Raw genomic sequence first — 27,986 nt, forward strand, 5'->3', positions numbered from 1 at the left:
TTCAATTGCGAAATGGTTGGCTGGATCAATAGAATTTACAACAGATAAAACCTGGGATAAGGCTTCTTTATTACTACCAAAAAGCACGGAATTTCATTTATGTAGCAAATCCAGGGACAAAAAGATAGTTTCTCAAATAATTTAACCTAAAAATAAACATTTAAATGTCAGCAAGTACAGGAGCGAGGATTATCCAAAACTTATTCTTCAGTTTGGTGATAATAACCATTTTGGAAAAGAAACTAGGTTTGGCACAAAGAGATCGAAGTAAGAGAAATTACCTCTTCAATTTCAGTATCTGTGAAATGGAATTCTTGAAGCTTAGTTTCAAGACATTTCAGTGCTGCTTTGATTGAAACATTAGTAAACAGTTATTTAACATCAAAAGAAACCATAATGAAAAATAGGGGATTAAGTTTGTGAATGACTTCAAAAGAATTTTTTACAGTGTGAATATTCTTGGAAAGTAAAGGAGAAAATATGGAAATTAAATATTTGGCCAAAGGATATGGTGCTGCTTGTAAGTTGGAAACTATAGGTCGAAAAGGAATTCCAATTTTGTGAAATTTAGAGAGATCATAAAACCTAGTACAGTTAGCAACTGGTGGAATGAGTGCTTATGGTTAGAGCAGATTTAAGGGTGCCCCTTGGATTATCGCTAAGTTGTTGTTTCATTTATGATACTGAGTAGTTGAATATTATGGAAACTCTATTATGACGTAATTAGTTATGGGATTGCGTTCAGTTGGAATGATGGGAAAAGATTTGGAAATTGTGTATCAGATTTTTTGATAAGAAGTACATTGTTATTTTGTGGTTTACATGGTTTACAGAAAGCCAAAATAACAAGTCAAAGAACTGCACAAACTCGACCGTGATTTTTTAAACTGAGTTAATATATGAGAAGCTTTAACATCAGAAGTTGAAAGATCTTTAAAGATTGAGCAGCATGTGTCTTCATTTGTCAGGTTTGTTGACTCCAACAATGTATGTGTTTTTGTCCATAACAGCCATTTGTCCATGTTTATTAACTTCGGAAATTATAATGTTAGGATCAGAATGAATTTCACATAAGGCCTCACTTTCTTTTTGGTTAAGATTCAAACTTTTGGTTAGTTTTGAGTGCCTTCTCCTTTGATGGCTTACTTTCTTGTTTGCTTTATTCTATTTTGGTATAAAGACAATTGTGGCCTTCCCTTTGTTGTAGATTTCGTTGTTTCTGATGGAGAGGGGCCTCACCTATGCCTTGAAATTGATGTCTTGTCAAAAATCTATGCTAAACACAAAGTTGTTGCTTTGCCTTATTTTATTACTTATATACAGTCAAAAGTCGTTAATCCGGACACCCATAATCCAGAATGATCTATAATCCAGACCGCAAAGGTGCAAACCTTCTGCGCATGCGTCAACGCATAATGCGAACACGCATGCACATAGGCGTTTACGCACGCGTGTAATACTTTTACGCATGCGCATAATACATTTATGCATGCGCGTTTAATGTATAATGGATGGTATAAGCTAAGCTAAAATTATCTATTTCAGTTAATGTTGCAGATTGCATTGTTCCTTAATCTTTGAATTGGATCCGGCTTATTATTTTTTGCAGACTGTTAGAGCAATTTTATAAAAGTAAGATTGAACTTTTGATTATGTCAAATAGAATTTCTGATGCTGGAGCTGCTAAAGGATCTACAAAGCGAAAGTATGTTTCAATGCCCATCAAACAAAAAGTGGAATTACTGCAAAAAATGGATAGAGGCATATCCTTTGTTTCTATAACCATTCCGAAATCTGTTTATCAATTTCGCGCTGCTCTGCGGGGGAGGGGGGACGTCGTGGCGCGCGATGAATTGGAAGTTGATCTGTCAGCACTATCCTTATCTTCAGGGCAGATGTTTTTATTTTATTTGGCTTATAATTCCTTTTTAAATGTAGTATTTCATCTCGATGTACTCCGTCTTTGATATGATTTAAATCACATTCCTCGTCATTATAATTCGCTTCTGATAGTGAAGAAAGTGACACAGAGGTTGTTGAAAATGAAAAAATTTCGATTGACAAATTAGTCGGTATTCTCGACACAGCAATTATAGGATTTCAACAGCGGAACTTTATAACTGAACAAGAAATTATGTTTGTTTATAGAATTAAAGAGAAAGTATTATTACATAAAAAAGCAACTTAAACAACTTACATTGAAAGAAATGTTTAATAAAGTAAACAAATAAATATTAAGCTTTTTTTTGTAAATTTTGATACTCTTTAGATCGTAATTGTTCTTTATTTCATAAATTACTGTTTCATATTTTTAATTTTATAATTTCTGCATGCTATCTTACCATATTTAAACTGATGATCTATAATCCGGAAAAATCAATAATCCAGAAGCGCCGAAGTCCCGACGTGTCCGGATTAAAGACTTTTGACTGTATTTTTGTACCTTTTTCCTTCTGTAGGTTTAGAATCTAAGCTCTGCATATAGTTGATGACACTGAAGACTTAGTAATGAAATGACATTATTGAAGGAAAACAATTGTAATTTGTAGTACACCAGTAGCATAGGTGACCTGCAGGGCTGCTGCTAGACATTTTGCCACCTGGTGCAATCTGTGTAGGTCCTAAATTCTGCTGCATGATTTTTTCCTAAATTCTAAAAGTTTTGTTACTAGCTCTGGCAACCTTTCAGGAAGTGACGGACTTACAGTGAGTGATGAGATTATCGATTCTGCCATAAATTGGACAGAGGACATATCAAGGATTGAATCTTTATCATACATTTCATGATATTGATACTTTGAAGACTAGTATAACATGGTGTGTCAAGTTACAGAGAAAATTTTGAAGAATACGTTAGAATGAAAACTACAGTAGTGATTTGACCTTCTCCAAGCTAAAAAAGAGGCATATATTGAAATTTAATTATGTAGTATTTTTCTTAAAAATGTCATCACTGTAGTTATCATTTGTAAAAAGCTGCGAAGCTGTATATATTTAATTATTATGCGGCAAAGTTTTGTAATCAAAGATTCAGTGATAATTTGTAATGACATTGGAAAATGTGAAACTTATGGGAAACATAACAGTATCTTAAAAAACTATTTCTGCTATATTTAACCAAAAACGTCTGCCTGCTTGATTTTACATTTTGGTTAATTATTTCCTTTTCTGAAGCAGTATAAAAGACCTAAAGTAAATAGTCATCTTTCTTATTTATCAGTTTAAGATCTATGTGTTTTACCTTGTCTACATAATTTAGAGCAGGAGATGTTTTAATTGTTTAATATTATTAATATTGACTGTCATTTATATCTGGTTGTAACCAAAGTTTTCAACCTAAAAACATTTTCAGTAAAGTTGGGGGGGGGGACATGAAAACAGCACCTTTAGTGCGGGTAGTAACAACCACCCAAATCTTTGATTTTCTCCCAGCGTTATTTAGTTTTTCAAAGTCTTCAGCCCAGAAACTTGGTGGCCCCAAGTCCAAAAACAGGTCAACCTCATTTCGAATGTCCTGTGCAGAATGGAAGAGATAGCACTAGCAAAATGTAGCTGTAGGTGTGGGGGGAAAAAAAAAAAAAAAAAAAAAAAAGCAGAAATCTGAGGGAGCAATGTCAGGGTTAATGGTGGGTGTGGCAAAAGGTCCCATTTGAGTCTGTGCAGAGTCCAGCCGGTGAATACAGACACATGTAGTCTTGCTTATCTTGAAGTGATGGAACATTACCTTTTTGTGCCAGAACTCAGTTCAATGTTTTTCCTTGATAGCAACATAGAAGCCATGATCTTTTGTTAGTCAAATTGCGCTTTACGACGCTGCCGACTGGCTCACCGGGTGCAGACCAATTCCCTTTGTTGTTAAAGTAAATCCACTTTTCATCACAAGTGATGATCCGGTCCAGAATTTTGTTCTTGCTTTGATATTGGAGCAGATTAGTGCAGGGCCGAACACATGTGTCCTTATCAGCTCATGTGGCAGCCAGAGATTGAATTTGTGTATCAAGTTGATGCAGTGCGTAGTGCGACTAATGGACATGACACTAATGTGTAACTCCTTAGGGAGCTTTCAAGTGGTTACATACTGATCTTCTTCCACAAGTTCTCACAGGTAGGCCTCATCAGCAGCAGAAGGTTAACCGGAGCACTCTTCTTGAATGTCATAGTCCTTGCTTTTGAACTTTCGGTATGAAACCTCCACAGTGTCATATGATATAATATCAGTACCTAAAGCTGTATGCATGATTTGGTAATATCATGATTTGTGTAGCTGATTTTTTGCAACAGAACTGGAAGTAAATGATGGTTCTAATGTGGTAGCATAATAATTCCATTTCAGACACCTTGTACTTAATGATATTTATTTATAAATTTCACAACACAGTGTTCTAAAGCAAGTCTCTTTCTCTCAAATGCCAAACATCATTTGACAAAATGTGGTTAAACATGCCAACATGAACCTGTTTGCACAGATGATATTTGCGGTGGTGGGAAACTTTCGTTAAAACCCGATATCATTGTTGACGGGTTTAATTTTCCTTTCACCTGTCAGTGCCTCAGTAATGCAACTTAGTGCAAACTGTTCGTAATTTTTAGGGGCAAGGGTTTGTAAAAATTATATTCTTGAATTTATATTTTTTTGGGGTGGAGATGCTGTACATGTCTCTCTATATTATTTAAATATAAGGAATTTATACATTTCCTTTAATATAGTGCTTACTAGTAAGGGAATTGCTTAAACTGAAAAAAAGAAAAATTTTATGTGAACAAAAAAAAAAAAAAAAAAAAAAAAAACTTTCAGTTTACCCAAAATTAATAATTAGAGATACAAAAACAAAATATCAATATTCTAATGAAATTTTTTTTAAATACAAATAATTGTGCATGAACAAGAAAATAGTTTAAAATAAAAAATTTTAATTAAAAAATATCACAAAATATCATGTGATAATTCTTGTAGGATATCGATCATCAATGCCATGTTTTTTAAAATTTCCAAATGTAGTTAAACAAAAACTTTGAACTTATCATTTTATGCAAAATACTTGTTTAAAGCTTGATAGTTTCTCCATATTGCAAAAGTCATTCATAAACTGCATGTTGTACATCATGGTTTAAACACCTGGTCAATTTTTAATACTTCAGTGCCTAGGCCTTTGCCATTCTCATTTCATTTTTGCTGATTTTGGAGGAATTGATGATAGAAAGCATATCATTAATCAAGTACTATTTCAAAATGATTTGCTTCAATAATGTTTCTTATCAAATCTTTTAATACCAGTTGTATGCAATAAGCTATGAAATGTGAAAATAGTATTTCAAAATGATTTGCTTCAATAATGTTTCTTATCAAATCTTTTAATACCAGTTGTATGCAATAAGCTATGAAATGTGAAAATACAATGTTAAGGAAATTTTATCGAAGTTTTATTACAACTCACAATTTTCTTTTTAACATTACACTATCTCTGTGAGCCAAAATGTAATTAAATGAATTTTCAAGTAGTTTTCAGGAAATCCATATTAATTTAATTCATTAGGCAAGTATAATTTTTATAGTTTGTTTTGAGTTAGAATTTACTGCTGTACTATCTAGCTCCAAACAAAAAGAACATGGAGCTGACAAATTGGATACAAATTTAGCAAAAGCTTTGTACAAGATTAGTTCCAGATCGAGTGCAGGATTTACGTATAAGCTACACATTATAGCTTAGGGCCTCCCTGCTTTCTTGGGGGCCCCCCAAACCCTATTTGCACTGATATATATAATATCTGGACTTGTATATCTCAAATAGCTAAGGACCTTATAAAGTCTAAATCCAGCCCTGTCCAGATCAGATTGAATAGTTAAGACACTTTTAAATTTATTAAATTTAAAAATTCTTTATTTAATTTGTAATTATTTAGTATTTATTATTTTGGTGTGCATCTTTGTTCATCACTCCTGATCAGTCTCCCATAAAGCACTAGCTCCAGCCAGTACTGTGGCGATGAACCTATTGTTTGCACATTTTTATTATGATTTTGTTATGTAAATTTGTAACTGCTGAAAATAATTTTATTATTACTGTGTCATTTTTAGTTCATATTTTAAAGTTTTGCATTTATAATGTTTATTGCGGAGAATTCCTAATATTTTTGGGGTGCATTAATTGTTTGATACTTTTTAGGGGCCATGAACATTAAGATGATTGTACAAACATTATTTAAAATATTTTTCTTCTTATATTTTTTTAGCTGATTTTAAAAAAGCTGTTGAATTTTTTAAAATTTAATGGCCTTACCAATGACCAAGTGACTACTGAAATCTGAGAATTCAAGACTAGGCAAACAGCTGGCTGTCTGGTTGGTTTTCTCCATGTGTGGTGTCAATATGAATCAGTCTCTTACAGAAAGTCCACCAGGAAGATATCTCTTCCCATAGGCAGATAGCCATAAATATGTTTTGCTGTACTCAAATAACTAACCTAGTCTCTGAAATGCACTCTTTTGCAAAAAAATCGAAGCAAAATGAAGGAAGTGTTTGACTTTGATGAAATTGAATATGTGTATAGCTCGTAATAAACAATAAAATGATTAAAAAGTCAAGATAATAATCACAGATAATAAAATGATTAAAAAATCAAGATCATAGTACCTGTTCGCGGCTCACAATCACCCACTGAGTGTTCAAATTAGTAGTTGGTCGAATCGCCCCTGGCGGCAATGCATGCTTGAAATTGTAGAGGTTCCTAATGTCATCCTGCGACACTCATCAGTTGCCACTCCAGATCTGCAATATTTTGTGGTGCCTGAATATGGCGGCTTACAATGTCCCATACATGCTGAAAGGTCTTGTAACCTTGCTGGCCAAGGAAGAGTATCAACTGCACTGAGACAGTCCAGAGATATGCAAGCGGTATGCGGCCTGGCATTATCTTGTTGGAAGATGGCCCCAGGATGACGTTGCATGAAGTGTAATGCAACCAGCCGTATGATGGTATCAATATATCGTTGAGCTGTTAAAAGATGTACGGAGGATGACTAAAGATGACCTGCTGTCATAAGAAATAGTACCCACACCATGACACCAGGGGGTATGACTTTGTAAAACAAAGGCTGATTGTGCTCACTGCCCTGTCCTTTCCAGACATGAACACGATGGTCATCTACTTCAAGAGGGAAGCAAGATTTATTGCTGAACATTGTACAACACCACTCCAGACAACTCTGCCAATGTTGTGAGGGTCAAAGGCAAATGTCTTAAAGGCCTCTGTGAGCATAACCCCACCTCAGACAAGCGCCGCGAGATAGTGGATGGTACCACGGGAGGTGTAGATGTTGCTGTAGTGCATTGAATAGTCGACAATGATACCGTTGGGGCGGTTCGGGTCTGGAGAACAATCATCCTATCTTGTCTTGCATTTGTGCTCCTCATTTCATTGGCAATTTGCTTGTAGCAACCATTGCTGCAACATCTTTGCACAGCAGTGGCTGTACGCTGCAGGTGGTGGCCTATGCTTAGTATGACCATTAGTTTCATGCAACCCTTCAATGCGACCATGCTCAAAGTCGTTTAGTTGTCTGTAAGGTCTTCAATATCGTCGGAATGGCATCTTTAGTTCCTTCTTTACGGAATTACAATGGCACAGCAAAAAAAAAAAAAAAAAAAAAAAAGATAAAATTTTACAATTCTTTTACTGGTTTTATACTTTGCAAGTTGCGCAGTAGAAATGCGCGCCATGATCGCAATTCCTGTTCATTTGCCTTGAAATTTTGATCATTTGCAGGTTCGATCAAGATGTTTTTGCGTACCAAATTTCGTCATGATGGCAAAAGTCCTTTTTGGTGCTTTGATTGTTTTTTTGCAAAAGAGTGTATAATCATTTCATTTTTATCCACTGAAGGCAGAATTTCTCAGCGTATGTGTCGTAATGCATGTGAGTCTGCAATATTTCCAAATTTAATTATGTAATTTAGAATTTTTTCCAATTTTCAGTGTCATAATTACCCAAATTCATATTTTCCCTATAAAAATAATGAAATCTAACCAGAGACAAACTGATACATTCTGAGATAGTCTGAAGCTTAGTATGTCATCCATAAGAGCATATAGCTAGAAATCCTCTTTACATGTTATTTAGTCTGATTTTAGGAAGCGAATGAATATGCTTGCTATAAAAGGCTTACATTTGCTTCAAAAATATTAAATGGATAGTTATCTTTACCTTTTCAAGATGCAATTTCTTATTATTGCCTATATTACAGTTGTTAGGTGGTAGAAATGTGTAGGAGTGACATATATTGGTATGTGTGCAAGTCCATGAACGTCAGATTACCAGGTAAAAAAAAAGTAAAGTGGAGAACATGAAGAATTTTTTTTGGTGTATTTTGCCAAGTCATCACCATCATGGGCAATATAATTGGGAGGGGAAAATAAGGCTTTTAGACTGCTGATAGTGCACCGGGTTCATGTAAAGAAAGGAATGCAGATACTCCAACATTGAGAAGCACAGTTGATGTAATATTTAAAAATGTCACCCAAATAGCTGATGAACTATCAAATGTAAATGCGCTTAAGGCAGATGCTCACGAGAATTATGCCATTATTTAGAAATAATTATCAGTTACTCATTTAAAGCTAATCTTCAATATTCTTTTATATATTTATTTACTGTAGTATCAATAAGAATGAAAATTTCAAATAAACTGGTGTCTGTAGATTGACATCTTAGCAAATTTCATAGTTTCCGACTGCTTGCATCCTGCACTCTATTTTTAATATAGTAAAAAATGAAAAATCACATCCATGTTCTTTTAGATGTAAAGATGAAAAAGGAAATGTCTCGTATAGTGATTAAGGTCCTCAATTTTGCAACAAATTTTATGTTGATGATTTCAACATAAAACGAATAACATAAACGAATAACGACATAAAACAAATTAAATAAGCATCAAGATAAACAACTTTATACAGGTGGATAGAAAAATGCTTCTGAGATCTGTCAAAAAAGTTTTGCCAGTACTTTTTCCGTTTCGCTGGCACAAATCTTGCCAAGCAGACTTTATTGGCGACAACACACAGTATACACATAAAAAATGTTAACAAATGTTAGTTCTAAGAAATTTTTATTTTGAAGGTATAAATATTTTAATATCAGTTAAAATTTTGTAAAAAGACATCAATTTAAGAATTTACTATGCTTTCATAGTACAACACCCTGATTCGCAGTTTCTTATCATGTGACCCCAAGTGATCTCATCTCATGTAAACTATGCTACAAAAATCTAATTCTTTCAGTAATTATCTACATTAATTTCAAGTTAAATCTTAATTTGGAACACAAGTTTAAATGCAAGAATTATTTCAATTTGTACTAATAGCTTACTCCAAAATTATGCAAAACCGCAGTGCTTTGCTACACTAGTGCATTCTCATTAGAATTGATGAATTTAACCCTTGACTTTACCTTTTCTATATTTTTGCCTTCGGGTGAGTGGTGTGATTGCATCCTAATTGACTTAATTACCACGAATGGCCTTAGGGTATAAAATTGAACTATCTGGGTAAAAATAATATCTGGTAAATAATATCTGGGTAAAAATTCTATGTAATTGTATACCAGTATTGAAAGAAACAATCAATCTGATAAGAAATGGCTGCAACGTGTTTTGAAAATGAGGCGTGAAAGATTATCAGCAAGGATATTTCGTTTGGTATTGGTTGTACCATTTTTAGCAACTTCATCGCTTGCGCCGGCAAAATGGAAAAGTACCGATTTGCCATATGTCTTATTAGAAATATGAAATAAATTCATCATGGATGCAATGCATATAAAATTTAAGTACTATGTAGCTAACATTTTGCAAATTGTATTAACTATAAAATTATTATTTTTTATATTTTTCAGAAGCCCATAGGGCATTAGAGCTTTTAGAAGAATATCACTGCAAATTAAATAAGCCTCAAGATAAACAACTTCGAAATGCTATAGAAAGAGTGATTAGGATTTTCAAAAGTCGTCTTTTTCAAGCATTGTTGGGTGAGTCAATTTAAATTTATAGAATTAATTTATTCTTTCATGAAAATTCGTTCTGAATGCAATTTTGCATATTATACATTTGAAATATATTTGTTTCATACTTCATTTTGAATCTATTTGCTATACATGCTTAAGAATGCCTAAAAAAGTAAAATATAGTTTTCTCTTTTAAGTATTCGAAATGCAGAATACGAATTATGCATTTTTCTACAGAAATATTTGTGGTGCATTTGAAAATAACGGTTTAGGTTAGAAAAATGTGTCTTTTAAAATCTTGAGTAAAATTTAGTTGAGTGCAAGAAAACAAACATTAACTAACTTATTTTAGTAGAAGCACTTTCAGGAATTGAAATAACAATGACTATCACCTTCAGTGAGCGTTCAGTAGCATGCAATCATTGAATGTGCTTTTGCTAAAATATATTCTGTGTCATGATGTAAACATTGTTTGTCTTGCATTTGTACTTGCTATGTCATTCTTTCCCATTTTACAGTTTAATATTTTGTTTTGTGGTAGGATATTAATTATCAAGATATTTGGCTTGATAGCTGTACCTGTTGAAACTGTTACAAAGAATCATTTTATTAAACCAAATATTGAGTTAAAAATCAATGAAATAAACACTGATTGATGTGGCAGGTAAAAGCAGTATGGCTTAGATTGTTGATAAATTAATTTGGACATGTTAAATATCTGGGATGACTACTGGGTATTTTCTTTGTGGTCAGCTTTTAAGATGCACAAATAACTAATAATTTTTTGTAGTTAAAATTAAGTTTCTATTGCATAACTGTTGTTAGAACATATTTTATGTTAAATCACTTGATTAATTAAATGTTTAATGTATACAGTCAAAAGTCGTTAATTCGGACACCCATAATCCGGACCTCAAAGCTAAAATCTTTCTGCGCATGCGCCGCATTGACGCATGCGCATAGGCATTTTACGCGTGCGCGCAAGACATTTGCGACTGCACATATGCGTCTGCGCAAGCGCAGAATACGCTTTCGCGTGCACGTTTAATGTATAACGGACGGTATAAGCTAAAATTATCTATTTCAGTTAATGTTGATGATTGCGACTGTATTATTTATTGTTTTATACTTAATCTCCCTTAAGAAAAAATACTATATAGTATATATTTAGCTGTAAGCAGATTCTGAAAATAAACCAGCATCTGGTATCAGATTTTTGTAAATTATAATTCTTAATATAATTTGACCAATGCAAGTGATAAATTTCATTTAGCATTGCATTAATCAGTTTTTCTTTGCTAACTTTTATCAGGTCACAAAAAACGAAAACTATGTTTGTTAACTGAAGATTATAGCTTGTTATTTTCCCCATAAGTTGGGACCCATTTTCTTACTAAATCTGGACTGAGCAGCAACTAGAACATCAGTCCGTTCTTTAATTGGGATTTATTGGATTTGCAGATTTAAATTCTTGTGTAAATACTGTGTCTTGCTCAAAGTCTAGTGATTATATCGCAGCAGGAGCTTGGCTGACATCAGCTATTTATGCAAGGTGTTTTATGGATGTGTTTTTTGAATTGATCACCTATGACAATATTTTGAATTTACACCCAAGTAAAAGCATTTCTGATATACTGCCTCCCCCCACCCCAATCTGTCTTTCTGATGAATTCTTTAGATTCATTGTGCTAGGTGCATTAGTTGAATCTATTCTAAACATTTTTTTTTTTTTTTTTTCTTGTTAGAGATTGACTTATTTATTTGTCCTGTTACTTTTTTTGGTACTTTCTTATTATCTGCAACCGTCTCTCCAAAAGTCACCAGCGATGGCAACTAATTCTTTGTTGAGCCAAGACATGAAAGACAACAGCCATAATGAAGAAAATAACACTTCCTTATGAATTACATAAAACAACAGTCAGTTAACAAAATTAAACCACAAGAAATATTCATAATAAAACACTTTTTTTTGGGCTTTTCACAGTGATCTGTTTAACCCTTTCCGCCACGCTACCTTTTAAAGTCAGAGTTCTGATTAAAAAAAAAAAAAAAAAATAAAATAAAAATAAAAAAAAAAAGTGGGCAGTCTAATTAGGCATAGAGGAATACACAAGTAAACTTTTATGAAAATAGCACTTATCGTTTTAATTCTGTGGGTGTGCCCAAAGTGGTACACTGATTGAATAGATCTTCAAAAAGAGTGCTGAAACGAGCATTGTTGTCAATGAACTGACCGATAAGACGTGGAGAAACAAAGAATACAGACTCTCAGTTGTCCTAGATTATCGGTGAAAACTAAACATGGCGAAAATATATGGACTGGTTTGTGTTGAGCTGCCATCTACTATAAATAAAGAAGGTTCAGAATAAACTATAGTAATCTATAAATCCTTTTTCATTCAATTTTTCTGTGTGTGCAGAAGGAAATTTTTAGGTGTCCAGACCACGTACACACTGTGCCGCAAAGGGTTAAATAAATGTCCGAGCATTTCACTAACTCAGTATCATGCACAACATGGCTCTATGCATACTGTCATTTTCTTGTATACACATCAATCATTTTTTGCTAAAAAAAAAAAAAAAAAAAAAAGAGAGAGAGAGAGAGAGAGAATTGCATAAAGTTAGCATTATGCACAAATACAAATTTGATCATTTAAGAAGTACAACTTCATTAAGTGCAAATTTTTGCATTCTCTGTTCTTGAACAAAACACCCTATATCTGATGAAATGCTTTCTTTTTCATTGGCAAACAAACTCTCAGCTATATTAAAATTCCTTACTACTACAAGTAGAAAAATTTACTTGGGTGTAACAAAAACAAACTCTTATCAGAAAAATGATCATTGAATTTGAAGGCAAAAATTAGCTTTCATGTACTGTGAGAGAGAGAGAGAGGAAAAGAGAATGCCTAGATTGCCACAATACATTTTAGTGTAGTAATGGATTGCGTATTTTGGCAAGATGTTGTTCTACCTCTCACTTTTCAGGGGTGATGTGGTATGCATGATAAGAATCCTTTTTTTTTTTACATATTAGTCTTTCACATTTATTTCGTTGTTTTATAATTCTGTTTTTATTTTGTTGTACCACTTGGTCTCTTCAAATTTTAAAATGATTGTGTAAATGTATTTTACTTCAAAATCTGTAGTACATCACTAGAACACTTTCATAGAACATGAACTAAAATTTACCACAAGAAGTTAAATTTTCTTATTATAATTTTGAAAAATTTAAGTTTTCTTATGACATACTACTAACAGTGAACATATTGTTTAAGAGGGCTAAGGGCGAAAATTAACTAGTCCTTCCTCATGTAGAGTTGATGTATCCCTTCATGTGAACCTTAGTATTTCTGATTGATGTCAAAATTCATCTGCACTCAAATAGCACACTTCTAATTTCCTTTATTCCACTAAAGACATACCAATGTTGTTGAGCATCTTAGAGCTTTTCACCCACTAGGGCATTATTTACAAATGCTGAAAGTTTTAAATGTGAATCGTATGCAAAGGAATTGTGTTAATTAGCATGATTGGCATGCAATTCATTTTCCATATGAGTATATAAAAGTACACCGGTTATCATAAATTAAGGAAAAATCACAAAAATCATGTTTACTAAAAAAGTTACATGTAGAATTTTATGAAACTTATCCACAATATACAACACATAGTAAGGTATCAAATAACATAAAAATAAAATTACCAGACAATTACGCAGTATAGAAATTAGCACCTGTATAAAATGAACAAATCGAAGGTGTCAGTTTGCTATAGGAAAAGTACCTTCAATAGGGAATATGGTCACCTCTAGAAGCAATACAGCACATACAGTTATGCATGAGGCTTTCAATATGCGGTCTATCAGTTCCATAGGAAGCGAGAGCCATTGCTCTTGCAAAGCTGTTGCCAGCTCGGCAAGGGTCTGAGAGGGCAAACTGAGAGCAGCTAGACGTCTCTCTAAATCATCCCAAATGTGCTCGATAGGATTGAAGTCCAGGGATTGAGCTGGCCACTCCATGCGCATAATTGTTTCCTGTTGAAGCTAATCATCTACGATGCGAGCCGTGTGTGGTCTTGAGTTATCGTCCTGTAACGGGAAAGCATCACCTATTGCCCCAGCACATGAGCGCACATAAGCATCAAGGATGTCATCTCTATAAACTGGAGCATTCACTGTTTCCATTGGAAAAACATGGAGGTCTGTACGTCCACCCAAAGAGATGCCACCCCAAACACAGACACTGCCTCTTCCGTATGCATCTCTTTAACGGATGTTTGATGGATTATAACGGGTTCCAGTTTCTCTCCATATCAAATAACACCTATTATCTCTTTCTAGACTAAACCTGGCTTCATCTATAAAGAGAACAGCCCTCCACTGATCAAGCGTCCAGTGGACATGTTGTCGTGCCTACTGCAAACGGTCTCTCCTATGGCATGACATGAGCGCTATGCAAATGGCTGGTTGTCTCACATACAGACCACCCTCGTGAAGCCTTCTGCGCACAGTTGACGTTGACACCAACCTTCCGTTGGCTGCAGCAAGGGACGATCTAAGAAGAATCAGAGTAGCGGTTCTATTCCTGCGTGCACATAATGTCAAATATCAGTCATCAGCACTCGTCGTAGCAGTTGCTGTCCTTGGCTGAACGTCCTAGAGGCCGAATATGTGGTTTGAAATTGCCTCCAAAGTCTATGAACCACAGAAGGACTCACTTCTGTTAGCCATCTGGTTTGACTTTATCCTGCCTCTAGTCTCCCAATGGCTCTCCATCATAGTTCTGCGGGCAAATGATGCCTGGAGGTCATTGTTATGAATTGGCTATCTGAGATTTCTGTTGTCACTATCACAGTGAAGTCCATGTTTGAGGCTCAGTCCATGTTTGAGGCTTGCTCTCAAACATGGACTTTTATTCTCTTCGCAGATGATGTATTCCGAGTACAGCGCCACTAATTTGCATATTGCAGTTTTACTCAGCTACTCTTAGTTGGCAACATATTCAAATTTACACGGTTTGGCTTATTGTTGAGGGAGTTATTGCTATTTTTGTGATTTTTCCTTAATTTATGATAATCAGTGTAATTGTAATGTTTTTTAACAGTTGCAAAATTGTTAGTTAAAATTTTTGTGGACTGAAATTGAAGATTTTTTAGTTTTCATGTACTCAATCTATGCAGCATTTCTTTTTAGTTTAAATTTAATGAAAGTTAGTCAAGCATTTTTATGTAATTTATGGAATGCTGTAAATCTTTTCATTATAGAGCAAAAATTTCAAGGTTCATATTCAGTTGATAATTTGATACATAAATATGAGTTTTATTTTTTCTTTATTCCTGTCATCTCGCTTTCTCCCTCTTTGCTTTTTATAAAAATTTTATATATTTATGTACTTTGAAAGTTCAGTACATTTTTTCCTACATATTGACTAAAATATTCTATACCTTCATTAGCTGTCTGTACTTATCATTTCCAAACTGATGCATCTATTTCAGATTATTTTAAATGGCCTGTGTAAAGAGAATGTTGTGAAACAATTAAACAGAATGCATAGAATTACGGACAATTTCCTGCATAGGAACATAGTGCTGAGGAAGGGAGCAAGAACACTTTAGTTACAGTAAGCTGGGAAAAAGAGGCAGGGTTACAATTCTGTGTTTCCTGTTCTAATTGGCCAGTTGACAATATTCAACTTGCATTTTTCATATCTTGAAAACATAACTTAGATATATGTCAGGAAATGATTGCTGGAAAGAGAAATTGGACATTTTGGGGAAAAGGAAAGATTATTTGTTGAACTTTGAAATTTCTAAAATATGAGAGTAATATGTGGTTTTGATTACAAACAAATAATTACTGAATACGAGGCCTTCTCAGCATACCTGAAAAGATTTAATTTGCAAAATAATAGTCTTCGTAATTTTTGTAGTGCGGAAGGCAATGCACAGCATTTCATCAAAGACTGCATATTATTGTGACATGTTAGGGAAAAACATGGTAACACAAAGGAATTCTGTTGCCGCAGGAAGATTTTAGATTTCCAAAGGATTTGATGAACTTTATAAATGGCAATAGAGCAATATTGGGAATTTTGATTTGAAGTTTTAAATTGTATTTTTGTTTTAATCTGTGTTGGGTGTTCTGCGCTAGCCATGAGGCCTATTATCGGCCAGGAGGGTTGCAGCACACTTTGCATTATGTGTTAGATTGATGCATATTATAAATCTAACATAAGTTTTATGACATGATTGTCTTAAAATATTTATGTTCCTTGTTAGCTGTTATTACCTACAACTTTCTGTTATGTATAACGTTATGAATCGTACATAAATGAAGATCATGTTGATAATTCTTAATTCAGCGAAATTTCAAACATGATTTAAAGGTTTAAATTTTTAGTGGAGTGAAATAGTCTTAATTCCTGATATTGCAGACAACCCTAAATATCAAATTTGTTCATAAATAAATTAAATTTCAAAGGAATTAAAAAAAAATTCCAATAATTTTTCTAGTATCTTTGTTTTTAAAACATGTAAGATTAAAAAGTAATTGTATTTTTTACAATAATAAAAGTATTTCACTTATAGTGAAGAATTTAAAACTGAGCTTTAATTTTCGTACAGAGTGTTCATGTTATCTCATTGAAGAAATAAATAGAGGTAACGAAAAGAGTTAGTGTGATGATTTTTACAAAATTTGATATTTAGCTGGAATCTGATGTTAGACGTGAGGTGTGGAAAAATATCAGCATACAATAAGTTCGATTATGCATCAAAAATACATGTTAGTAAATACTATATCCATGTAAAGCAAACTTCTGATTTTAATTGGCAGTAGTCCCTTTTATTCTTCATTTTAATTTGGGTACTTCCTCTTTGTGTCCTAAAAATAGTAACTATTTATACGATATCAATCTAAACTGGGTCATTTAAGAGTAATTTATATTGTTCGATCTTGCATAATGCAATGCAGATATCTTTTAGCCAATCCTTGAATATGATTTTAATTGAAACAAAAATCTCTTTGACTCTGTCCCTCATTTTTTTTGAATGTGTCTTGTGTTTGTGCTTCCAAAAATACACTAAACTTCCAAAAACTCTGGTGCATATGGTACTCTTAATGTTGTGTCAGTGAATATGCATCTCAAGAACTACTTTATCCAGTAATAAAATTATTTTGTAGCCATAGCTATGTTTATCTGAAGGTTTCCTTATCTATGCAAAAAAATAATCCAGTCTGTTACATCTATCTTTATAGAATAATAATAAAAAAAAAAAAAAAAAAAAAAAAAAAAAAAACTGAAACTAGCATTTTTTTTTAAACTTGTAACAAATCCTAAAAAAAAAAAAAAAACCTTTAAAAAAATTAAAATAATTTAAAATAATTTTTCAACTTTGAATAATGAAACAAATTTAAAAAAAGGTAAAATGCATTAGAATAATAAAAAATGCTCTAAACATGAGGGAAGATGTGTTTAAAATAATCTCAAACTAATTCATCCGAAAGCTATTTTTCTAAAATTACGTACCCCCTCTAAACTCTTCTACTTCAAGTGTCAAAACTCATTAGCTTATTTTTTGAAACTTTATAACTGGAAATATGCATATAGAGTCAATATTTAAAAGCAGGAGCAGCGGAGGGTAAGCATAAAACCCTCTTTTTTAATGTCCTTTATAATAGGTCAATAAAATTTAAGATTTGTAATGAAAGTACTGAGCAAATTGCTTATTTATGAACTGTTTTGCTTCAGTGAAAGCTCCTACAAGATGGAACTTGAGAAATGAATGCTTTTCTGCAGAGCATCAAAAACAAAATTATAATAAAATGAGTCAAAGGATGCTTTGTTATAGATGTATTTTGTATCATGTTGTTGGCTGTAAAGTTGAATTCCAAATGATTAGATTTAATTTAGTTTAGAAAAATAAGATTATTATATGATTAGTATTTAAGAAGACTGAAGTAGGAGCGAGAATGATCAAGACTAATTTTTATGTCTTGAATTACTTATTACATTAAGAATTCTTGGGTAGCATTTCAATGTAAAGGACATACTTGGGCATGTTGGTGTTTTTTTTTTCACTTAATTATCTGATAAGAAAATGAAATATAGGGTAGTTGTAAAAACATTTCCCCAATATATTACCCCCCCCCCAGTGGCCTATCCGCTGAATCAATCAAAATGAAATTTCAGATATTAGTAAGGGATGCGCTCAAGATCCCAAGATTTCGAGATGTTTCAGTGCGCTGATCAGTTTGCGCAGGAAAAAAGTGGTGCTGCTGTTCGAAAATTTCGAAATTTTTCATTGTAACTGTAACTATGTGTTTTGAATCTTCAAATAAAACATCTGAAATTTCCTTTCGATTGGTTGAGTGGATAGGCCGCTAAGGGTTAAATATATCGAGAAATTTTATTTTTTGTGAGGACTCTGTATTTTCGAGTTTCACCTTTGTCTGTTTGTTGCGCCTTTGGTTCAGTTAGCCTAGAAAAGGGAGGGGCAAGAAAAGGGAGCCCGGATTATGAAATATGGAATAAGTTTTTTATGTCAGCCTTACAGGATACTAGTCTTAATCAAACCAGATGTTACAGAGTATAATTTAAATAAAATGTTTTCCTGATGATAGTATTAATGTATGCGAGGGTCGATGTTTGTGTTTGCCGTGGTGTGAAACCGTCTTCGTCTGGCTCTGAGGAGATGCGCTTCTTTATTCCCGAGTTATGACTTAAAGTTAATAAAACTGAAATATTGAAATGGTAAAGCATTTTCCATCCCATTTGTTATATATGTAACTGTAACTGTATCTATTATTATCTTTAATCATAACTGTAATATAGAATAGTAGATGAGTAATGTAGAATAAACGATGTTTGTGTACATCTTGTTAATCATCACTGAGCAGGTACTCAACATATATAAAATACAAAACATGGCGCAGCCCGTCGTTGATTAAAAAAGAAAATCTTTTTTGAAGAACCATGCAGCGTCGCTAAAGGTATTCTAAACAAAAACATGATGGGAAGTTGTTTACAGTGAAATCGAAACTTATATGGCTGGTAAGTGCGTTGTTTATTTTTATTGGAAGTGGCTAAAAATACGTATATATATATAAATTATTTAAAGTCCTAAATTAAATATGGATGGATTAAAGCCACCAAGTAATCTAAGTTTCGAAGGAAATTTAAGCGAAAATTGGAAGAAATGGAAACAAAAATTCGAAATTTATATGTTAGCTTCTGGTGGTATTACTAAATCACCTGAAATTAAAGTAGCTATTTTATTGCATATTATTGGTGAAGAAGCACTTGAAAAGTTTAATACTTTTAATTTAAGTGAAGAAGATAAGAAGGATGTTGACAAAGTAATTGAAGCTTTCGAAAATTTTTGCATACGGAAAGCAAACGAAAGTGTTGATAGACATATATTTTTCTGTCGAACACAACATGTAGGTGAATCGTTTGATGATTTCTTAACCGATTTAAAGACATTAAGTAGCAACTGTGGATTTTCAGAATTAAAAGATAGTTTAATAAGGGATAGAATAGTAAGTGGAATTCTAAATAAAAATCTCAAAGATAGATTATTAAGGGAAGATCAGTTAACATTGGAGAAATGTATTAAAATGTGTAAAGCTTCTGAATTAGCAGAACTTCAGCTGAAAACTTTAACTGAAGAAAATAAAATAGAAGCTATCAAATGTAATAAATTTTGACCTTCAGAGGAAAAAAGTCAGCCTTGTAAGAAAGACTATTATGTAAAACAAAAGCAACAAAGTACTAAATCTTCTTCAAACTATCAAAGAAATAAGTACAATAATCCAAAACCATGTAGAAAATGTGGAACGTTTCATAAGTTATACGACTGTCCTGCTTATAATAAGATTTGCTTGTACTGTAAAAAGAAAAATCACTTTACTAAAATGTGCACTTATAAAAATGTTAATGTTGTACAGAATAATTTAGAGCATGAGTTACATAATAATGGTAATGAATATATTTTAGGGTCAGTAGAAGATACAAATCCATTTTCTAAAAATAAAACAGAATGGTTTGAAAAACTAAAAGTAAACATATCTAAATATTTATTTGTTAAATTGGATACTGGAGCTCAGTGTAATGTGTTACCATTATCTAAATTTAAACAATTAAATTTAAGAGATAAATGTTTGACTAAATCAAAAGTCACTTTAAATAATTACAATGGTACTACAATTGATGTAGTTGGAAAATGTAAATTATTATGTGAAACATCGAAAGGGGACAAGGATCAAATAGAATTTCAAGTCGTACCATGTGATAAAACTGTTCTAGCTATTTTAGGTTTACCTACATTGCAAAAATTAAACCTAATACAAAGGATTTGTACAGTAAATCCTGATTCTAATGAAAAGTTACCAGAGTTTTTAAAAGGATATCAAGATTTGTTTAAAGAAACTGGGAATTTAACTGGATATACATATCATATTAAATTAAAACCAGGAGCTGTTGGTAAAATAGAACCCTGTAGGAAAATTCCACTTAGCTTATTAAATCCATTAAAAAAGAATTAGAAAGAATGGAAAAAGATGGTATTATAAAGAAAGTTAACCAACCAACAGAATTCGTGAATTCATTAGTGGTAGTAAGGAAAAACGATGGAAATTTAAGAGTGTGTTTAAATCCTCAGCACCTTAACCAAAATATACTGAGAGAACATTATCACATGCCAACCTTTGAAGAAATTTCATCTCAAATGACAAATGCAAAGGTCTTTAGTATTTTCGATGCAAACAAAGCATTTTGGCAAATTAAACTGTCAGATTCAAGTTGTGAATTTAGTACATTTAACACTCCGTTTGGTAAATATTGTTTTTTGAGGTTGCTATATGGACTGAGTTCATCACCAGAAGTTTTCCACAGAAGTTTTTTTGACATTTTTAGTGATTTAGAAGGAGTTCAAATATATATAGATGACTTATTAGTTTGGGGTAAAGATAAAAAAAGAACATGATTCAAGATTAAAAGAGTTGTTGGACAGAGCCAGAGAAAAGAATATTAAATTTAATTTAAATAAATGTAAATTTGGGCTGAATGAAGTGAAATATATGGGACATATATTTTCTATAGATGGTTTAAAACCAGATGAAGACAAAATTAAGGCTATTCTAGATATAAAACCACCAAAAAATCTAAAAGAATTAGAAACTTTCCTAGGAATGATTACATATGTTTCTAGATTTATACCTAATGTATCAGAATTGACATCATGTTTAAGAGATTTGTTGAAAAAACAAGTTATCTGGAACTGGAATGCAACACATGAAAAAGCATTTAGAAGACTAAAAGATGTCTTAGTAAATAAACCAGTTTTACAGTATGATATAAACATGTCAGTAGTTTTATCTGTAGATGCAACTCAAGAAGGACTAGCAGCAGTCTTACTGCAGAATAATTTACCAGTGGCATATGCATCTAAGGCATTAACAGATACACAGAAGAATTATGCTCAAATTGAAAAGGAAACTTTAGCTATTGTATTTGCGCGTGAGAAATTTCACCAGTATATATTCGGAAAAAATATTACTGTGGAAAGTGATCATAAACCACTGGAATCAATTTTCAAAAAGCCATTAAATAAATGTCCTGTAAGACTACAAAGAATGCGTATAAGATTACAGCCATATCAGTTTGAGATAAAATATAAACCAGGAAAAGAACTTTTTATAGCGGATGCATTATCAAGATCATTCACTGATGAAGGATCTGATTTCTTTGAAGGAGATATAGAAGCTCATGTTGGACTGGTTCTAGAATGTATACCAATGTCTAATGGTAAAATGGAAGTTTTTCAACTGGAAACAGAAAAAGATTAAGAACCACAAGTTTTAAGAAAATTAATTAAAACTGGATGGCCAGATGAAAAATGTATGGTTCCAGAACTGGCAAAACCATATTTTAACTTCAGAGAAGAACTATCAGAAGCAAATGGATTAATATTTAAAATTTCCTGTGTTGTTGTACCAAGAAGTTTACGAAAAGATATGTTAAGCAGAATTCATTATGGTTATTTAGGAGTAGTAAAATGCAAGATCAAAGCAAGAGAAATATTATATTGGCCAGGAATGTCGAAAGAAATTGAAGATTTGGTACTGAATTGTCAAACATGTTTAAGTTTACAAAAAGCTAATACTAAAGAAGCAATGATATCTAAAGAAATACCTAATGGTCCATGGGAAGTATTGGGAACAGATCTCTTTTACTTTCAAGGAAGGGATTATCTAATGGTTATAGATTATTTTGGCAAATATGTTGAAATTGGACATTTGGAAGATTTGTCAAGTGTAGCAGTGATAAAGCAATTGAAATAAATTTTTGCAAGACATGGTATTCCGAAAATAGTATATTCGGATAATGGTCCACAATATAATTGCAGAAAATTTAAAGATTTTGCAAGATAGAATTTTGAAACCAGAACTTCAAGTCCAAATTATCCACAGTCTAATGGAATGGTTGAAAGACATATTCAAACTGTCAAGCGAATGTTAAAAAAAGCTGTAGTTGACAACAAGGATCCATATTTAGTATTACTGGAATATCGTAACTCTCCTATTTCAGATGAAGTTAAGTCACCTTCAGAATTGATGTTTGGAAGAAAAGTAAATGGATTGATGCCTATAAAAGAGAATTTCATCCAAGCTAAATGATATGAAGACCATAAACAACATTTACTGAAGAGACAAACCTTACAAAAAAGTTATTATGATAGGAATGCAAGACCGTTAAAACCACTGAAAACAGGAGATCATGTTTACATAAAAGAGAAAGGGAGAAAACTAAATGAAAGAGCGAAAATTATAGAAGAAGCAGAAAGACCACGTTCATATAGGATTATAAGAACAGATGGAAGAATTGTAGAAAAAAACAGAAGAGACCTTCTTAAAGGAACTAATCAGGAAGAGTTTGCAATACAAAACAACTATGAGAATGAAGTTATAGATGAACCCGAGATACATGAAAATAGTAGGAGCACTACAAATTTAGATGTGCCTGTAAGTCCTTCAAAATCTAACAGAAGTGTTGTGTCACCAAATAATGAAAGAGGTATAGTATCATCAAATTTTTCAAATGGACATAACTACGTCACTCGATCTGGTAGAACTGTTAAGAAACCTTATTATTTAAAAGAATATGTTTAATTTTACTACTATTATTATTTTTTTTATAAAAAAGGGAGATGTTATATATGTAACTGTATCTATTATTATCTTTAATTATAACTGTAATATAGAATAGTAGATGAGTAATGTAGAATAAACGATGTTTGTGTACATCTTGTAATCATCATTGAGCAGGTACCCAACACATATAAAATACAACACACCATTCATCATTATATTATTCACTATTTTTCTAGGATTTGTGATATAAGTAACGATTATTTGATTTTTGAGTGTTAAATAATGTACATTTTTTATACTTTTCCTGTTGCCCTTAAAGAAAACTTTGTTTAGGTGATGTATTTTACGAAGATTAATGCAAAACTTTATGAACTAACAAGTTATTTTGTATAGAAATGGTCACCCACTTTAATACTAGCACCACTGTAGCGGTCAAATTCACTAGTGATAAAGTTTGCGTTTTTATATCTACCAAATCTTTCGTGAGTTATCCTAAAACTATCCATATGCAGCATGTAAAATTTCAGAAAGACATATATTTTAAATTCGAGTTAGAGACTTTTATATCTAGAACCGTGACAGTGGCAAATTTGACTACGTTACTGCGAATTAAAGAAAAAATAATTTAATTATCATAAATAACTTTCATGTAATTGCCAGCTCTCCCGCTATCTCGCCATGTCTCCCGGTAGATCATTGAATCTTGTTATTTTTAATTTGTTTAGTTGTTTTTCAGCAATAAGCAAAATATACTGAATTAATGAAACTTAAAATGTTCAAATTTCGTACTCCAGTTCTTAATCATATTCAGCATAGTTTTTCTAATGAACCATTTTTTTGGTACTGAATTGTCTTAATTTACTTAACTTTGTATGGAGATTCAACTAGTGTTTTATCAGTAAATATTTATATTTAACTTTGTTTTCATCAATATGTGGTACATTACTAGTAATTATTAATTTTATTTTCACCTTGATTAATAATACTGTGATAAATTAAAGCTGTCTTTCCCTACTAAGGACTTTTCAAGTATAAAATTGAAAAAAATTACAAAATTATCCAAAAATGTAAAATTTAGAATATACAATTGTATGTGTAATGTGTATTTTACGTCCGATTCATATTATAAATAGTTGAATAACTTGAATAATGTGTTATAAAGCGAATATAAGCCAACTTGGAATTCATTTGGAATGATGCTGACCCCCCCCCCCCAAAAAAAAAAAAAAAAAAAAAAAAAAAAAAAAAAAAAAACCTCGAAAACCTTCCGAAAATTCCCGGTTTTTCATATTTCAGTGTTAGCCGCTATGTCTTCTTATGAAGAAATAAAAATAAAATATATATGTGATGATTTACAAGTTGATGACATGAACACGAAGCAGCGTTCATACACAGAAAAATAGCTGTTTTCAAGGCAGATAGAACACATTTTATTTCTCGAGAAGTACAGTCATAACTTGAATTACATCGCGCAAAGGCCGCAATCCGCCCGCCCTTTTTGATTACTTTAATGCCCGTTATTACGATACAATCGACGAAAGAGAGGTAAGCGGCGGCGATGTGTTCTCAGGACGGCAAATAATAAATAGCAGAAATGCGACGTGTCTCAGTGGAAAGTTTGTTGAGGATGATTAAGTTTCAGTTCAGATTTGCTCCTATTCGCTAATTTTAAGTTTTGATTCTCAAATTTAAAATTATTTTTGGATATAGCATAGGTAAGAGCATGCGTACCTCATTCTTATCGCTTATTATGCAATGCGCGATAAGAATTAATTTTGAAATGACGCAGTTTATAGTAATTTATTATAAGCAGTTCTACTATTTTTAGGACAGAAAGGAGAAATAATCGAATTAAAAAGGAGATTTAAGGGACTGTTGCAAATTAAAGTTTAATTTTGGTTTGCATGTCCTTTTTGTCTTGTATGTATAACTAAAACATCTTTTCTAGCAATTGCGAACGCCATATTTATTAGAAAATATTCCGTAAATAACAATAATACTTACGACAAGTGCGGATGATTTTGAGAAATCGTTTTCCAGTGTGCTAGGGAAGATATAAGTGGACGAAAATTTTATTTCAGTATAATTTTTAAGTGGAAATACATTTATTATTAATAAACTGCAAAAATACCATCAAAATGGTTTTCATAATTAGGAGAGTAATCATGTCTGGGAAGGCTAAACTTTCGGAGATGTTACGGAGTTTACTAACTTTATTTTAATGCAGGAAAAAGCGTCAGTACTGATAACTTTTACGAACTGAGTGTTATAAATAAGAGATAACATAACCTTGACCCTATATCTAGGAACACTGGACAGAAACATCATGATCCTGATTACATCTGAAGAACAAATGAGCACAGGAATGATTTCTCGGACAAGAACTTCTGGAGATTACTATAAATAGTGTGGGTGTTTCAGATGAAATATTAATCTACATGCGGGATATGATAGTAGTAATAATTTTATTTTTTTTCCCATCAGATATGTAGTAATAATTTTGTTCTTTGTGCTGTTAAATGGGCGATTATTTACAAGAATGCTATTCATGATAGAATTACCACAGTACAAGATATTGAAGAGTTCACGGAAGGGGGGAGGACAACTGCTTAGAAAGTAGACTGCAGAAGCTTATATTTCTGAAACTGAAATGTGAAAATGAAAGAAATACCAAAAAATACTTGGAAATGCCGCTAATATATGTAAGGTGCAAAAATGTGTAAATAAAACATTAGACCTAGACCTTTGTAAACATGTGACGGCTCCGTTCTAGGCGATTAGTACAGTTGGTACCTGGTGATAAATTAAACATATTAATGATTTAAAGCAAAATATACTTTTTATTTACTAGTCCGAAAGTCATAGGCATCTGTTTGTGTTTCCTGAGCCTGGAGCCAGGCCTAGTCAACCTTTGTATAGAAAATATGCATTTTAAGTTAGTTGACACTGTAATAGCATGAATAGAGGGCTAATTAGCATAATTTGAGTTTAGAATTCGTTATGATGTATTAAAGATTGTCTGTCAGTAGCTTTAACATTTTGGAAAAAATATTTCTGTAAAACAAAAATCCACATAAATATTCTTCAGTTTTTTTTAAAATTTTAAACTAATGCATCTTTTCCCATCTAAGGTAGTGCAATAATTTATTGAAAGTAGCATACTTTAAAATTAAAATAAAAATGCTCTCTCGTGAGCATCGAGGGTTTTATCCCGAAAAATAATGCATAGTTTAAGAATTTATACTTTTTTATTAAGAGTAGGCTCTTTCATAAGGAGCATTTCTTTTAAGAGTATTCCCCCCCCCCTCCTGAGAGGTATTGTGCCTCTTTTGTGAATAATATTATATGTTTTCTTTGTATTTTTAACATTTTAATTTAAATCTTACAGTTTATCTAACTATATTCATCTGTACTATTAAAATCTGTGCGCGTCTGTCTGTTTGTTTGTGGCATTATCTCCGGAACGGCGGGGAGTTGAGTTTCGAGAAAGGTACCGCGGAATTCCAAAAAATTCATGGGAAGCCATATCGACTATTCTCATCAAGCTGAGATATTAATTAAAAATTCTGAAAACGCTAATTTTCGCACTCGATTTCAATGGCAACAGTCGCGCGCGCTGGAGATAAAAATCTGCTTTGTTTCGAAGTGTTGCCACTGATTGCTTTCAAATCGTAGAGTTTGTTAATACAAAATTTATATGTTTTACAAAACCTATCTATCTGTCTATATATATAAGCGAAATACCACTGACTCATCACGAGATCTCCGAAGCTATACACCCGACTGACTTGAAATCTTGCATAGTTACTCATTCCACGATGTAGACGCGCAGTAAGAACGGATTTTACGTAAATCCTGTTCAAAATAAATTTTTGTTATACAACAGAAGTTTCTCATACATTTTGGCTTTCAAATCCAAGTTCAGAATTTTCTTTTATTGTTGAATTTTAGAGGAAAATGCATTCATCGGCAACAGTGTTGCCAATGAATGCATTTTCCTTTAAAATTATTAAATTGCTAAATAACTTACATCTATCCAATAAATACAAAGAACATTTAAATGATAAGGTTAATAACAAGATTTATATTTAACTATTATCATAAGTTTCATGGAAACAAATGTTATTATTAAGAAAAATAAATTATTGTGATGAAAAATAAAAATGTTTTTATTTTTAAAAATTGTGATACACAAAAATCAAGGACAAATAATTACAATTGATTAAAAAATTTGATAACAAAGATAATAACGTTTATTTTCATGAAACTTATGATAACAGTTAAATATACGGGGGTTGTAAATTAAATAGTGACAACTTAACCTTGAAACTCGCAGAAGTGCGGCCATGCGCAAATAGGATATGAGAGCGGTGAGGTAGCGCTGTTGTCGATGTGTAGAGTGCAAAAAACAGTCGATCTGCTTAAAAGGGTAGTTGTGTGGCGTTAAAGTAAAGAGTTTCGTTTCTATCGCTCTGAAGCATGTTTTCAAAAGGTGATCAGCGGTCGTGGCTTAAAATCGAGGTTGCCCGTGGCAAAAATGCAACAGAATGCTATCGAGGATTAGTGGAAGCCTGTGGCACAAATGCTTTATCATATAGGACAGTAGCACGATGGGTTCAAGCATTTCGTTCAGGTCGGAATGAGACTGCGGATTTGCAACGCACAGGTCGGCCCTCCATTCCTCAAGAGCAGATTGACATCCTGAGCGGTTTCCTTACCATAGACCGCCGATGGACTGTCCGAAAATTATCCTTAGAAGTTGGTCTGAGTCATCAAACGGTGTGGCGCATAATGAAGAAATCTCTAAACATGAGGAAAATTGCTTCCGGCTGGGTTCCACA

The 27,986-nt window shown here is 32.5% G+C and overlaps 1 protein-coding gene across 3 annotated transcripts in view; it reads left to right on the forward strand.

The window, feature by feature from the left end:
- The window catches only part of LOC118184470 (disks large 1 tumor suppressor protein-like), a 711,253-nt gene that overhangs the window by 5,257 nt on the left and 678,010 nt on the right, over positions 1-27,986 (forward strand). For all 3 annotated transcript variants that reach the window (XM_085819058.1, XM_085819059.1, XM_085819060.1), the window contains exon 2: positions 9,885-10,016. In XM_085819058.1, the coding sequence (XP_085675184.1) occupies positions 9,885-10,016 (132 nt within the window). The remainder of the gene's footprint in view (positions 1-9,884; positions 10,017-27,986) is intronic.

Source organism: Stegodyphus dumicola, chromosome 6, assembly GCF_044657685.1.
Source record: "Stegodyphus dumicola isolate Sdum_Otavi_A_Nest chromosome 6, ASM4465768v1".
NCBI classification, from domain to species: domain Eukaryota; kingdom Metazoa; phylum Arthropoda; class Arachnida; order Araneae; family Eresidae; genus Stegodyphus; species Stegodyphus dumicola.